Source organism: Phyllobates terribilis, unplaced genomic scaffold, assembly GCF_046119375.1.
Source record: "Phyllobates terribilis strain yellow unplaced genomic scaffold, ASM4611937v1 Scaffold_3__8_contigs__length_932513732, whole genome shotgun sequence".
NCBI lineage: Eukaryota > Metazoa > Chordata > Amphibia > Anura > Dendrobatidae > Phyllobates > Phyllobates terribilis.
Genome location: NW_027362763.1, coordinates 394,346,301 through 394,359,714, shown reverse-complemented (window position 1 = coordinate 394,359,714; position 13,414 = coordinate 394,346,301). Strand labels below are relative to the sequence as shown.

The 13,414-nt window shown below is 37.9% G+C and overlaps 1 protein-coding gene across 3 annotated transcripts in view; it reads right to left on the bottom strand.

Moving 5' to 3' along the window:
• The window catches only part of COL19A1 (collagen type XIX alpha 1 chain), a 1,587,177-nt gene that overhangs the window by 239,206 nt on the left and 1,334,557 nt on the right, over positions 1-13,414 (bottom strand). For all 3 annotated transcript variants that reach the window (XM_073675502.1, XM_073675503.1, XM_073675504.1), the window contains exons 42-43: positions 5,512-5,565; positions 765-809 (exon numbers count right to left, since the gene is read on the bottom strand). In XM_073675502.1, coding sequence (XP_073531603.1) covers positions 765-809; positions 5,512-5,565 — 99 coding nt within the window. The remainder of the gene's footprint in view (positions 1-764; positions 810-5,511; positions 5,566-13,414) is intronic.

The window sequence follows — 13,414 nt, the reverse complement described above, 5'->3', positions numbered from 1 at the left end:
CACCTAAGGTTGTCCAAGTCTTTCAGAAATTTTAATATTTTTATCACACATGATTGCTAAAGATGATGTGAACAGATATGATAGGACATAAATGTCATTAGAATAGCTGGCAGAGAAGAATGATGTGGAAGACTGAGGGAAATGTTCTAATTAAGGCATAGAGAAAGAAACGACAATGATGTAAAGGAACTATCTAGGCCCATTGAGTGTTTAAGACATCCTCTACGTAGGACACAGCAGTGAAACAAAGATTAATTTCAGTTCAATAAATGAACACTTACTATGTAAATAACTAGTGACTGAAATACTAAAACAATAAATCCAGAAATCAATACTAAATTTCCCATTAACTGAACAAACACAAAGAATGAATTGTATCAGGCTATTACTATATTTAAAATTAATTACAATGTGTAGATATTGGACATTCAGATATTGACAGAAACTTAAACATACAGAATTGAGGCACTTTGGAGGATATGTTATGTTAGAACACTGAAGTGCGACTATTACATTCAAATCCAAGCTAATAAAATAGCAAAATATTTCATATTTCGTGCCTCTCTTATGTGTTCAGGCGGCAGTTTTCATTGAATTGAGTGAAATAAATTTAAGGTCATAAACTCTACAAAATAAAATAACTAGACATATATTTTAACAATGTATATTTTGCACAATATAGCAGCATAATACAGTAATTGTAATTTATATTTGTTTTCTGCATTGCTCACTATTGAATTGTAAAAGCTGCCAAAACTACTCACTGGTATCCCAGCAATTCCCGGTGGACCAATTTGTCCTCGATCTCCCTAGGACACAAATAATATACACAATCCAGTTTAGCAATCCAGAGCATGCCTTATTTATGAAACAAGAGAGACAAATGATATATTTATGGCTCAAAGAACAGCAGTTTGTCTTATACATTTTGTTATTGCTTAGTCAAGAATATAATTCATTAGCTAATCCAGCTGACACTTCTAATTTCTCCAGTCTGAATCCTCTATTATGTCTTTGTTCTACACATATGTAAACATTATTGCATGAGGATAAGTGAACCTCAGGGGAAGGAAGGCAGTTGTGAATCAATTTAACATGCCAAAGGTACTCTTGCGATGTATGCGCTCCATTAAAATGTAGACTTGTACAGTGGCAGATATGCTCTGAATACTGCAAGGTAAATTAAAATGGATTAAATAAGTAGGTGTCTGTACCTTATAGGAGCCCCCAGGTCATAATATGTAGCTTTTGGGATGGCCTCAGGAAAAAATATGTCTGATTTTATTTTCAATTCTTATTTCAGTTCATGATTATTGATACTGAATATGAATGAGTATTTTTTTACGTTTCTATATGTCTGTCTGTCTGTCTGTCTGTCTGTCTATCTATCTATCTATCTATCTATCTATCTATCTATCTATCTATCTATCTATCTATCTATCTCCAGTCATGAAAAATCTGCCTTCACATTTCACTGTGTATACTATCTAAAAGGTATATATGTTTAGATTAAGGCAAGAATTTAGATAACAAGTAAATTGCAAAGTTTCTTGTATTGACGAGCTCTATGCAATTTTACACATTTAAGAACATGGGAATAACCCTTTAGGTTAGGGCCATGTGTCAATATGTAAAAACATCTGTGTTACTTACTGCCATGCGATTATATTACAGCTCTGAATTTTCTGCAAAAAATGGCCGCATTGCAGAGAAATTGAATGTATGACTCAGTCTCATATGACTTGCATAGGCAGCACGGTGGCACAGTGGTTAGCACTGCAGCCTTGCAGCACTGGGGTCCTGGGTTCAAATCCCACCAAGGACAACATCTGCAAGGAGTTTGTATGTTCTCCCTGTGTTTGCGTGGGTTTCCTCCCACACTCCAAAGCATCTGATAGGGAATTTAGATTGTGAGCCAAAATGGGGACAGTGATGATTATGTATGTAAAGCGCTATAAAAATAAAGATTATTATTATTATCATATTGAAGCTTATGGCAAGCGTATCTCGTGCGACTTACAAGCAGTGACAGAAACTTCAACACATTTGGAAACATTCGCATCTCTTTGCCACAGTCACAGGAGGTTGCAGTGAGACACCATAGGAAATCATTAGATATGTCGCAATGCGACACAGCAATTTCAGTTTCGCGTGACACATGTCGCCATGTAGCCCTAGCCTTAAATACATGTTCAGCATCACAACGTGTCATTCCAAACCTTGTCCTGATCTGATCAGAGCACAGCACATTTCTGTATTTTGCTTTACTTTTCATTTTTCGAACTGAACTACTTTTTCCATGGTAATTTTCCATGTTGTCCACCATCTCTCAGGAGACATTCAACTACTGGTTGACTTACAAATACGAACTCTTCTTCAATTAGCTCATGAAACATGTTGACTGGATGTGATAATTCTGTTGCTCTAGCGCATTATCTTATCTGATATTCTAATCTCATCTGACAGAACTTCTTGAAGATTTTATCAATTTTGGTTCAGTGCTCTATTTGTGAGAAATTGTTCAGTGGCCTTGCTTTGAGATTTACCATTCTCTATAAGTTTGGCAGCTAACAGTTGTAAAATCTTTATTACATTTTATCTGCTTTTTATCATAATTATTGTATAGAATTGTTAAGCATTGCCTAGCAAATTGAAAGTGACAATCATCGATGAATATGCTTTTCTTCAGATACAGTGCCTTGTGAAAGTATTTGGCCCCCTTGAACTTTTCTACCTTTTGCCACATTTCTGGCTTCAAACATAAAGATATAAAATTCTAATTTTTTTGGGAAGAATCAACAAGTGGGACACAATTGTGAAGTGGAACGAAATTTATTGGATATTTTAAACTTTTTTAACAAATTAAAAACTGAAAAGTGGGGCGTGCAATATTATTCGGCCCCTTAACTTTCAGTGCAGAAGTTCAGTGTGGATCTCTGAATGATCCAATGTTGTCCTAAATGACGGGTAATGATAAATAGAATCCACCTGTGTGTAATCAAGTCTCCGTATAAATGCACCTGCTCTGTGATAGTCTCAGGGTTCCGTTTCAAGTGCAGAGAGCATCATGAAGACCAAGGAACACACCAGGCAGGTCCGAGATACTGTTGTGGCGAAGTTTAAAGCCAGATTTGGATACAAAAATATTTCCCAAGTTTTAAACATCTCAAGGAGCACTGTGCAAGCGATCATATTGAAATGGAAGGAGTATCAGACCACTGCAAATCTACCAAGACCCAGCCGTCCCTCTAAACTTTCATCCCGAACAAGGAGAAGACTGATCAGAGATGCAGCCAAAAGGCCCATGATCACTCTGGATGAACTGCAGAGATCTACAGCTGAAGTGGGAGAGTCTGTCCATAGGACAACAATCAGTCGTACACTGCACAAATCTGGCCTTTATGGAAGAGTGGCAAGAAGAAAGCCATTTCTCAAAGATATCCATAAAAAGTCTCATTTGAAGTTTGCCACAAGCCACCTGGGAGACACACCAAACATGTGGAATGAGGTTCTCTGGTCAGATGAAACCAAAATTGAACTTTTTGACCACAATGCAAAACGAAATGTTTGGTGTAAAAGCAACACAGCTCATCACACTCAAAACACCATCCCCACGGTCAAACATGGTGGTGGCAGCATCATGGTTTGGACCTGCTTTTCTTCAGCAGGGACAGGGAAGATGGTTAAAATTGATGGGAAGTTGGACAGAGCCAAATACAGGACCATTCTGGAAGAAAACCTGTTGGAGTCTGCAAAAGACCTGAGTCTGGGACGGAGATTTATCTTCCAACAAGACAATGATCCCAAACATAAAGCAAAATCTACAATGGAATGGTTCAAAAATAAACGTATCCAGGTGTTAGAATGGCCAAGTCAAAGTCCAGACCTGAATCCAATCGAGAATCTGTGGAAAGAGCTGAAAACTGCTGTTCACAAATGCCCTCCATCCTACCTCAATCAGCTCGAGCTGTTTTGCAAGGAAGAATGGGAAGAATTTCAGCCTCTCAATGTGCAAAACTGATAGAAACATACCCCAAGTGACTTGCAGCTGTAATAGCAGCAAAAGGTGGCACTACAAAGTATTAACTCAAGGGGGCCGAATTATATTGCACGCCTAACTTTTCAGTTTTTAATTTGTTAAAAAAGTTTAAAGTATCCAATAAATTTCGTTCCACTTCACGATTGTGTCCCACTTGTTGTTGATTCTTCCCAAAAAATTAGAATTTTATATCTTTATGTTTGAAGCCAGATATGTGGCAAAAGGTAGAAAAGTTCAAGGGGGCCAAATACTTTCACAATGCACTGTATGTATGCAGTGGATGAATAATAAAATATCTTAAGGATATGTCAACACTGCAATTACAGATATAGACATAAAAGCATTGAATGAATATTTACATAAACAAAGTTTTTGCAAGTTCCTAAAAAAGTATTTTTGTAACTAGAAGTATGCTCGGCCATTTCTGGCAGTCCTATATAGAATGACTGGGGCAGCATTCAAGTATGCGCACTGACAGTCCATTAAAACAGGGGACAAAAGTTCACCATTCTGGTGATTTTTGGTGTCATTGCAGTCTGCAAGTTGTCTAGATGTTATCACTCATCATTTGGATAGTTGATAATGTCTTGTTAATGGAATCCCCATTTAGGTTCAGCCTTAGCAGTAACTATTTTACTTTAGTTAAAATCTTATCACATATGTACAAAATAATGATCAGTTCACTCTCATGTATAATTATACCTATCCATCTGTCTGTATCAGAGTCATCAAGGCTTGCAGCTACTTGTCATACACAGGCCATAGGAGGGTGTGATATGATGATGAAAATACCGAATTTAGTTACTGCTTTCTAACTTTCTTTAAAGGGTATCTGTGACCAGGTTTTTGCCACCTAAACTAAAAGCAGCATAATATAGAGACAGATACACTGATCCCAGTGAAGTATCATTTACTGGGCTTTTTGCTGTAGTTTTGACATAAACAGTGTTTTATCAGCAGGAGATTATCACTAGAGGACAAGTAAACCGGCTGTCAGGTAGTTAAAAATATTTATGATCTCTGTATAACTCCACCCCCACCACTGATTGGCAGCTTTCTCTGTGCACTGTACATTGGTAGAAATCTGTCAGTCAATTGTGTTGGTGGGTTATACATAGCTGACCATTCAGAGAACTGGTAGATCTGCGGCAGAATAAAACCGTGATTTTACCAATACTACAACCAGCAGCTCAGTAAGTGGCACATCACTGGAATCAGGGTCTCTCATACATATTGCTTCTCTCAGATGGGGTAGCAAAAACCTGGTGACAACATCTATTAAACTCTTAGCTAAAAGATTGGTTTAAGATTTTTTTTTTTATATATTTTTTATGATATGTCTGCATCATTGACTATACAAATGGGAAGAGCAACCACTAACATAAGGGAATAAAGAAATGTGTCACTTCACAAAAAACTGCAAGAAACAGGGGAGACAATAACACAGTAGAACAAGAATATGTTTCCCATACCTTCTCCCCTGGGAAACCTTCAAGTCCTGGCAGTCCCATTGGTCCAGGCTCGCCCTAGAAAAAAAAGACCTTTACAGCATAACCTGCATGACATTATACTGAACAAACAGAGATAATTTTACATTTACAAGGTGCGTAATAAATCTGCCACTTTTGTGTCACCTTCTATAATTTAAGCATCCATTGTTCACTCTTTTTCGGTATTGTTAGCGAAGCCTGAGTGACGGTTTTAATTATCCTCCTACCTGTTTATTTCACAATAAACTTTTAAGAAGGGTTATCGGAAGCAAAGTATAATTGCAGCAAAAGTCTTATTTTCTGATACCGCATCTGATGATTCCAAATTTATGGATCAAGCAACAACACCTATGAATAATTTTCACACTGGTCTAATAAAAAGTACAAAATGGATAAAGGATTCACTTCTCTTCCGGACAAATATGTATCATAAAACACTGTAATAATGCAGTATTAAAATACTACATTACCCAAAGCGTAGGATAAGAGGGCATCAAAGTTGCTTGAATTATGATGTGAGTACATGCACCTCCAGACAGGGAATATAGAGAAGCCACGAAGCGTGAGTTCATTTTAATCTCTAGCAAAGCAATCGTTAAGGGCTAATTTTTCCTATTTATTTTCTCATGGAAATATAGTAAAGTTAAATCAAGTCTACAAGACTCCTGCTTGTAAGTAAAATGGGAAGTATTTTTAGTCAATATAAACATACAATTAAGATAATTTTAGAAGCAAATAAAGGAGGTGTATATTGTGTTTAACACCTAATTTATTTTCAATGGCTGAGAAATGTAGAGAAATGCTGGGAAATAAAAGCCAGTGATCCTGATTCTGGGTGCACATCTTGTAAATATAGGTGGTTATACTGGTCGTGTAAGATATAATAAGAGTGTGTCACATGCAATTTAGTTTGCAGAAATTTTTGTCATCCGTATATTGACTATTTATATTTAACAAACAGATCAAACATATTTGTTTTTATAAAAGGGATTCAAAAATATAGATTTTTTTTTTAAAGGAAACAACCATTCTTATCTATGTGTAATGTTCAGTATTGTAGCCTATCCCTATTCACATAAAGGCACCCTGTCAGCTCAGAAGGACAGTTCAAAATAAGTCCTGCCACTTGGCTTCATAGAGCCAGAGAAGAGTGGAGATAGATGGAAAACAAGCATTTGGGAAGGGTCATATAAATGTTTAACCCCACCATGAAGCTCTGAGCGCCTGTACTTGGTTTGAACAGTCATTCTGTACTGACAAAGTCACTTTAGAGTAAACCTGACATCTACCCAAACGCTAATTAGCCTGCAGATAATCTAAAGGTTAATAGTGTTCCAATGCTGTATGGTAGCCTTACTGAAAGCACGGCTACTGGGAGAAATTGAACTTTATTCCTCTTGGGATCTGCCAGCTTTCAATCATGGGGCACGCACAGAGTGGCCACAGTCACCACTCAGTACAAAGCGAGCGGTGGCGATGAAACATGGACGAGGGACCGCCACAGGACGAGGGGTACAGCAACAATCAGCAGACAAGTACAAATATTAGATAATACAATATGAACATTTACCAACCAGTTTACAAAACAAAGGAAAGGATGGTAGGTAAACTGTTATGATCTGCAACAGACCCGCCTTAGTCCTCGGCTAGTCTGAACGAAGACCTATAGCATAAAGGAAGGAGTCCCTAAATGAACTAAGGACTGGAACAAAAATGGGACACCTCCTGAACAGAGAAGATTGTTGCAGAACACAAAAGATTAACGGACCAAAGGTACTAGAGGTCCCAGAAGGACCAAACGAACTGACAGAGAAAGGCACCGAAGCACCTGGCTAGAGAAACAGTCAAACAACACTGAAGTCCAGCAAAGCCAAAAGGGCGGAGCTGGAATATAAAGGCAGATGGTCACGTGACCACAAAACACAAGATGGAAAAAACAAACAGGAGGGTTCTAACATAAACGGCGTATATATAACAAATACAAAGACAGAAGTTACTCTAAATAACACGACTACGAGTATACACAGGTACAGTTAACAGAATTAACAGTTATATGCAAGCAAAATACACAAGATTAACCCTTTCTATGCATATACAGTGGTGTGAAAAAGTGTTTGCCCCCTAACTGATTTCTTATTCTTTTGTCCTGTAGGTTTGGATTTCTTTTTCCCTTAAAAATAAAGACCTTCATTTAAAAACTGCATTCCGTGTTTACTTTTGCTATCTTTGTCTATTATTTAAATTTATTTTGTGATCTGAAACATTTAAGTGTTACAAATATGCAAAAGAATAAGAAATAAGGAAGGGGGAAAACACTTTTTCACACCACTGTATCCATAAAACGATACTGTTGTGCCAGTACTTTAGTAATTGCCTACTCAGAGCTTGTTTTTTGAAGTGTCTCTTACAGAAGAGGCTTTTTCTCCTAACTAACTAGATCTCCATAAAGTTATTTACATCTATATTCAGTTGTAAATGGTACCGGTATGTCCTGAGACTGAATTGTCCTTGCTGGGTTGAGTGCCCAATAATAAGAAACACTGACTTGAACCTCTTAGAAAATGCCAATCTCTCAAACACAGGGCTTCTCTAAGTCCTTATAAATAAGGCTTCACGTGGCCTAGCCCAAAATGCTGTGTCCTTGGTTGTCCTCACTGAGTCGGCTCATGTCAAACCGAACAACACATCCCAGAGTCAACAAAAACAGATCCAGGGTCGCACCACTCTATCCAGATCTTTTTCCAACAATGCACAGATTCACTGTTTACTTGAACTCCCCCAGCAACAGTCACCAACTCCCAAAGCCCTGTGCTGCAACTCCGGCCACTCCGCTGCCTTCTACTGGCCAGATCATATATTACATCACAAATCTCCAACAATACAGTAAACTGTGAATAACCATTACAGCTATAAAGCACGTCCTGGCACTTTGATTAACAGCTCGCTCTGCAGTGTATCTATGTAGAGCAAGCTGTCAATCAAAGTGCCGGGATGTGCGTACAGCTACCGCACACTGTGTACTGTACTGTGGGTGTCAATGAATTTATAGCCAAATCAGCAATTATCCTTTATTGGACCACTTCTGGTAAATAATACATAACAGGAATACCATATATGACCTGTGGGTTTGGAGATGCTCTGATTTATTTGTCTAGTCATACAGTTTGGGTATCCACTGGAGTTGGGTGAATTTGTTTGAATGGCATTGAATGCTACTCGAATTTTACAAAAATCCATATTTTACCAAATGCAGATATTTTTGTAACTCATTCAATGCAAATTGAGCAAGATGATGGCTGGATGACAAATTGGCCAAATGTAGATGGCCAACAAAACTTTAAACATTTTTTAAATACTCACTTCATCACTCACCTCCCTGCACTTTCTCCCATATGATCTTTGCTGCCTTTTCTTATCGCCACTGCACCCCGACATCAGGACGTGCACTGTGATGTTATTTAGGGCAGTCAAGGTTGGGACTTCCGCAGCGACCAGACCTGGGATATCCCTGCACATGCCAAGCCTAGTTGGAGACGGAAGTCTAGACCTAGTGTGAAGATGCCGGGGTTTTGGTGCATGATGGTAAAAAGAAGCGCCAAAGACCTTACGGAGGGACAGTAAGCAGTGGTGGTGAAGTGAGTATTGTTTTTTATTATTTTTTTTTCCACATGTTAGATTTATAATTACCTGGGATCTTTGCAGACCCCAGAGCATAATAAAGCACATTCAGTTCATGGAGAATAAATTTGAATGCAAATTGAATTTCCCAGTAAAATCTACGTAATTTGATGAAATTGAATCCTGTTAGATTTGATCATTTCTAGTATTTACCCACTTTTCCATTTTACAACACATAACCTGACTATGTCAGTTGTTTAAATGTTATGACTTGTTGTTAGATAGAGATAAATAGATAAATACATAGATACAGTAAAAAGATAGATGATAGATACAGTAAATAGATATGAGATAGACAGAGAGATAGACAAATAGATACAGTTATATGAAAAAGTTTGGGCACCCCTATTAATCTTAAGCTTAATGTTTTATAAAAATTGGTGTTTTTGCAACAGCTATTTCAGTTTGATATATGTAATAACTGTTGGACACAGTAATGTTTCTGCCTTGAAATGAGGTTTATTGTACTAACAGAAAATGTGCAATCTGCATTCAAACAAAATTTGACAGGTGCATAAGTATGGGCACCTCACCGGAAAAGTGACATTAATATTTAGTAGATCCTCCTTTTGCAAAAATAACAGCCTCTAGTCGCTTCCTGTAGCTTTTAATGAGTTCATGGATCCTGGATGAAGGTATTTTTGACCTTTCCTCTTTACAAAACAATTCCAGTTCAGTAAAGTTTGATGGTCGCCGAGCATGGACAGCCCTCTTCAAATGATCCCACAGATGTTCAATGATATTCAGGTCTGGGGACTGGGATGGCCATTCCAGAACATTGTAATTGTTCCTCTGCATGAATGCCTGAGTAGATTTGGAGCGGTGTTTTGGATCATTGTCTTGCTGAAAGATCCATCCCCTGCGTAACTTCAACTTTATCACTGAGTCTTGAACATTATTGTCAAGAATCTGCTGATACTGAGTGGAATCCATGCGTCTCTCAACTTTAACAAGATTCCCGGTGCCGGCATTGGCCACACAGCCCCAAAGCATGATGAACCCAAATTTTACTGTGGGTAGCAAGTGTTTTTCTTGGAATGCTGTGTTTTTTTTGCCGCCATGCATAACGCCTTTTTGTATGACCAAACAACTCAATCTAGGTTTCATAAGTCCACAGGACCTTCTTCCAAAAAGAAATTGGCTTCTCCAAATGTGCTTTTGCATACCTCAGCCGACTCTGTTTGTGGCGTGCTTGCAGAAAAGACTTCTTTCGCATCACTCTCCCATACAGCTTCTCCTTGTGCAAAGTGCGTTGTATAGTTGACCGATGCACAGTGACACCATCTGCAGCAAGTTGATGCTGCAGCTCTCTGGAGGTGGTCTGAGGATTGTCCTTGACTGATCTCACCATTCTTCTTCTCTGCCTTTCTGATGTTTTTCTTGGCCTGCCACTTCTGGCCTTAACAAGAACTGTCCCTGTGTTCTTCCATTTCCTTACTATGTTCCTCACAGTGGAAACTGACAGGTTAAATCTCTGAGACAGCTTTTTGTATCCTTCCCCTGAACAACTATGTTGAATAATCTTTGTTTTCAGATCATTTGACAGTTGTTTTGAGGAGCCCATGATGCCACTCTTCAGAGGAGATTCAAACAGGAGAGCAACTTGCAAGTGGCCACTTTAAGTAGCTTTTCTCATGATTGCATACACCTGGCTATGAAGTTCAAAGCTCAATGAGGTTACAAAACCAAAAAAGTGCTTTAGTAAGTCTGTAAAAAGTAGGTAGGAGTATTTAAAACAAGAAAATTATAAGGGTGCACATACTTATGCACCTGACAAATTTTGTTTGAATGCAGATTGCACATTTTCTGTTAGTACAATAAACCTCATTTCAAGGCAGAAACATTACTGTGTCCAACAGTTATTACATATATCAAACTGAAATAGCTGTTGCAAAAACACCAATTTTTATAAAACATTAAGCTTTAGATTAATAGGGGTGCCCAAACTTTTTCATATAACTGTATATAGATATACAGATTGATAGTCAGACAGGTAGATGAAATGCACTAGTAAAAATAAGTTGAAAACCATGACACTTCCTTATAAGAAAAGATTATTAGTTGATAGCGACATTAACAAAATCTTGAAGGCAGAATACATTCAGAATACAGTCAGTCGTTTGACAAAGAGGAATCCTGACCTTGTGGAGCGATCCTTTGATGAGAGGAGCTTTGTGTGATGCATGGCATCATTTTACAAGCCCTTTCTTTTAATGTTACCACACAAAACCCTCCATGTATCTTCTTTTTATGTATGTATAAAAAGTACAGCAATAGAGTCTAGGCAGAAAAAGGCAGACATATTTGCACTAAAAATAAACTTACCAGTGGAAATAACAGATCATCAAACTGTAAGTGTTCTTTTAATTATTTTTATGCTTTGCTTTCCTGTGTGTTCAATTGCTCAGATTTTTCATTTTAATTTGCAAGAACACCATGTGCCTCCAGGTTAGTATTCTGAAGCAGGCTGGATATGATTTACACTTCATCAGATGGCTAACAGGAAACACATCTAATGCGTACAAACAATTCTAAAAGCACGGATTTTTCCCCCTTATAAAAATACTTTCTTAAATGTAAGGGCACCAGATTATTTATGATATATTTTGAAATAATGTCATTTCTATTTTTATTAATATGAAATCATGGCTTTCCAGGATACATGTAGTCAGTAGATTATTATTTATCTTCTTAAGGTAGTAAGCATTTCCCCTAAATAAAAACAAAATAAACTGGTAATATGTCACTAATGTTATTGTGCTCAATGCTTCAATCCCATAAGCAAAATATATCACAGTGATAAATGGCCGATCTCTGGGATTAATCACTCAGATTTCAACTGATCAGGAAACTGGAGGTAGCCTAAAGGACTATCTACCATTACATTCACACAGATGAACTTTGAGACCATTGTTCAGGTGATGGGTGGAAGTCTCAGCAGTTGAACCCTTGGAAATCATATATTTATCATTTATCCTGTGAATAGGGGAAATATGTCCCTTTTAGGACAATACCTTTAAGCACACAGTTAAGAGCGGTATGCTTTTTTATGGAGATGAGTAATTTGGATTGCCCTTTAATTAAGTTGATATTGGAACTGCTTGAGTTTATCTTGAAACATAATTTCTTTGTATTTAAAGATCGCTACTACTTACACAAGCAGGGCACTGGGGGTGCATGTGCCCCGTTGTACACAAACCTGTTTCTATGGTTCTGGGAGAGGCAGATTTTTTTGTGGAAATAGGGCATGTGCCAGTGACCATGTGCAACGCTGGTTTCGCTAGATCGATGATTTATTGGTAGTTTGGCAGGGTTCTGACACTGAACTTGATTCTTTCATGTGTGAGCTAAATACTAATCCTTTTAACATCAGGCTAACCCATAAGTGGTATAGAGAAAGGATAGAATTCATAGAATCATAGAATGGTAGAGTTGGAAGGGACCTCCTGGGTCATCTGGTCCAACCCCCTGCTCAAAGCAGGATTCACTAAATCATCTCAGACAGATGTCTGTCCAGCCTCTGTTTGAAGACGTCCATTGAAGGGGAACTCACCACCTCTCGTGGCAGCCTGTTCCACTCATTAATCACCCTAACTGTCAAAAAGTTTTTTCTAATATCTAATCTGTGTCTCCTCCCATTTAGTTTCATCCCATTGCTTCTAGTCTTTCCTTGTGCAAATGAGAATAAAGATGATCCTTCTACAATGTGACAGCCCTTGACATATTTGTAGACAGCTATTAAGTCTCCTCTCAGTCTTCTTTTTTGCAAGCTAAACATTCCCAAATCCTGCAACCATTCCTCATAGGACATGGTTTGCAGACCAGTCACCATTCTGGTCGCTCTTCTCTGAACTTGCTCCAGTTTGTCTATGTCTTTTTTAAAATGTGGTGCCCAAAACTGTACACAGTATTCCAGATGAGGTCTGACCAAACAGGAGTAAAGACCGATAATGACTTCACGTGATCTAGACTGTATGCTTCTGTTAATACATCCCAGAATTGTATTTGCCTTTTTTGCTGCTGCATCACACTGTTGACTCATGTTCAGTCTATGATCTATTAGTATACCTAAGTCTTTTTCACATGTACTGTTGCTTAGCTCTATTCCTCCCATTCTGTATATGCTTTTTTCATTTTTATTGCCCAGATGTAGTACTTTGCATTTTTCCCTGTTAAAAACCATTCTGTTGGTTGCTGCCCACTGCTC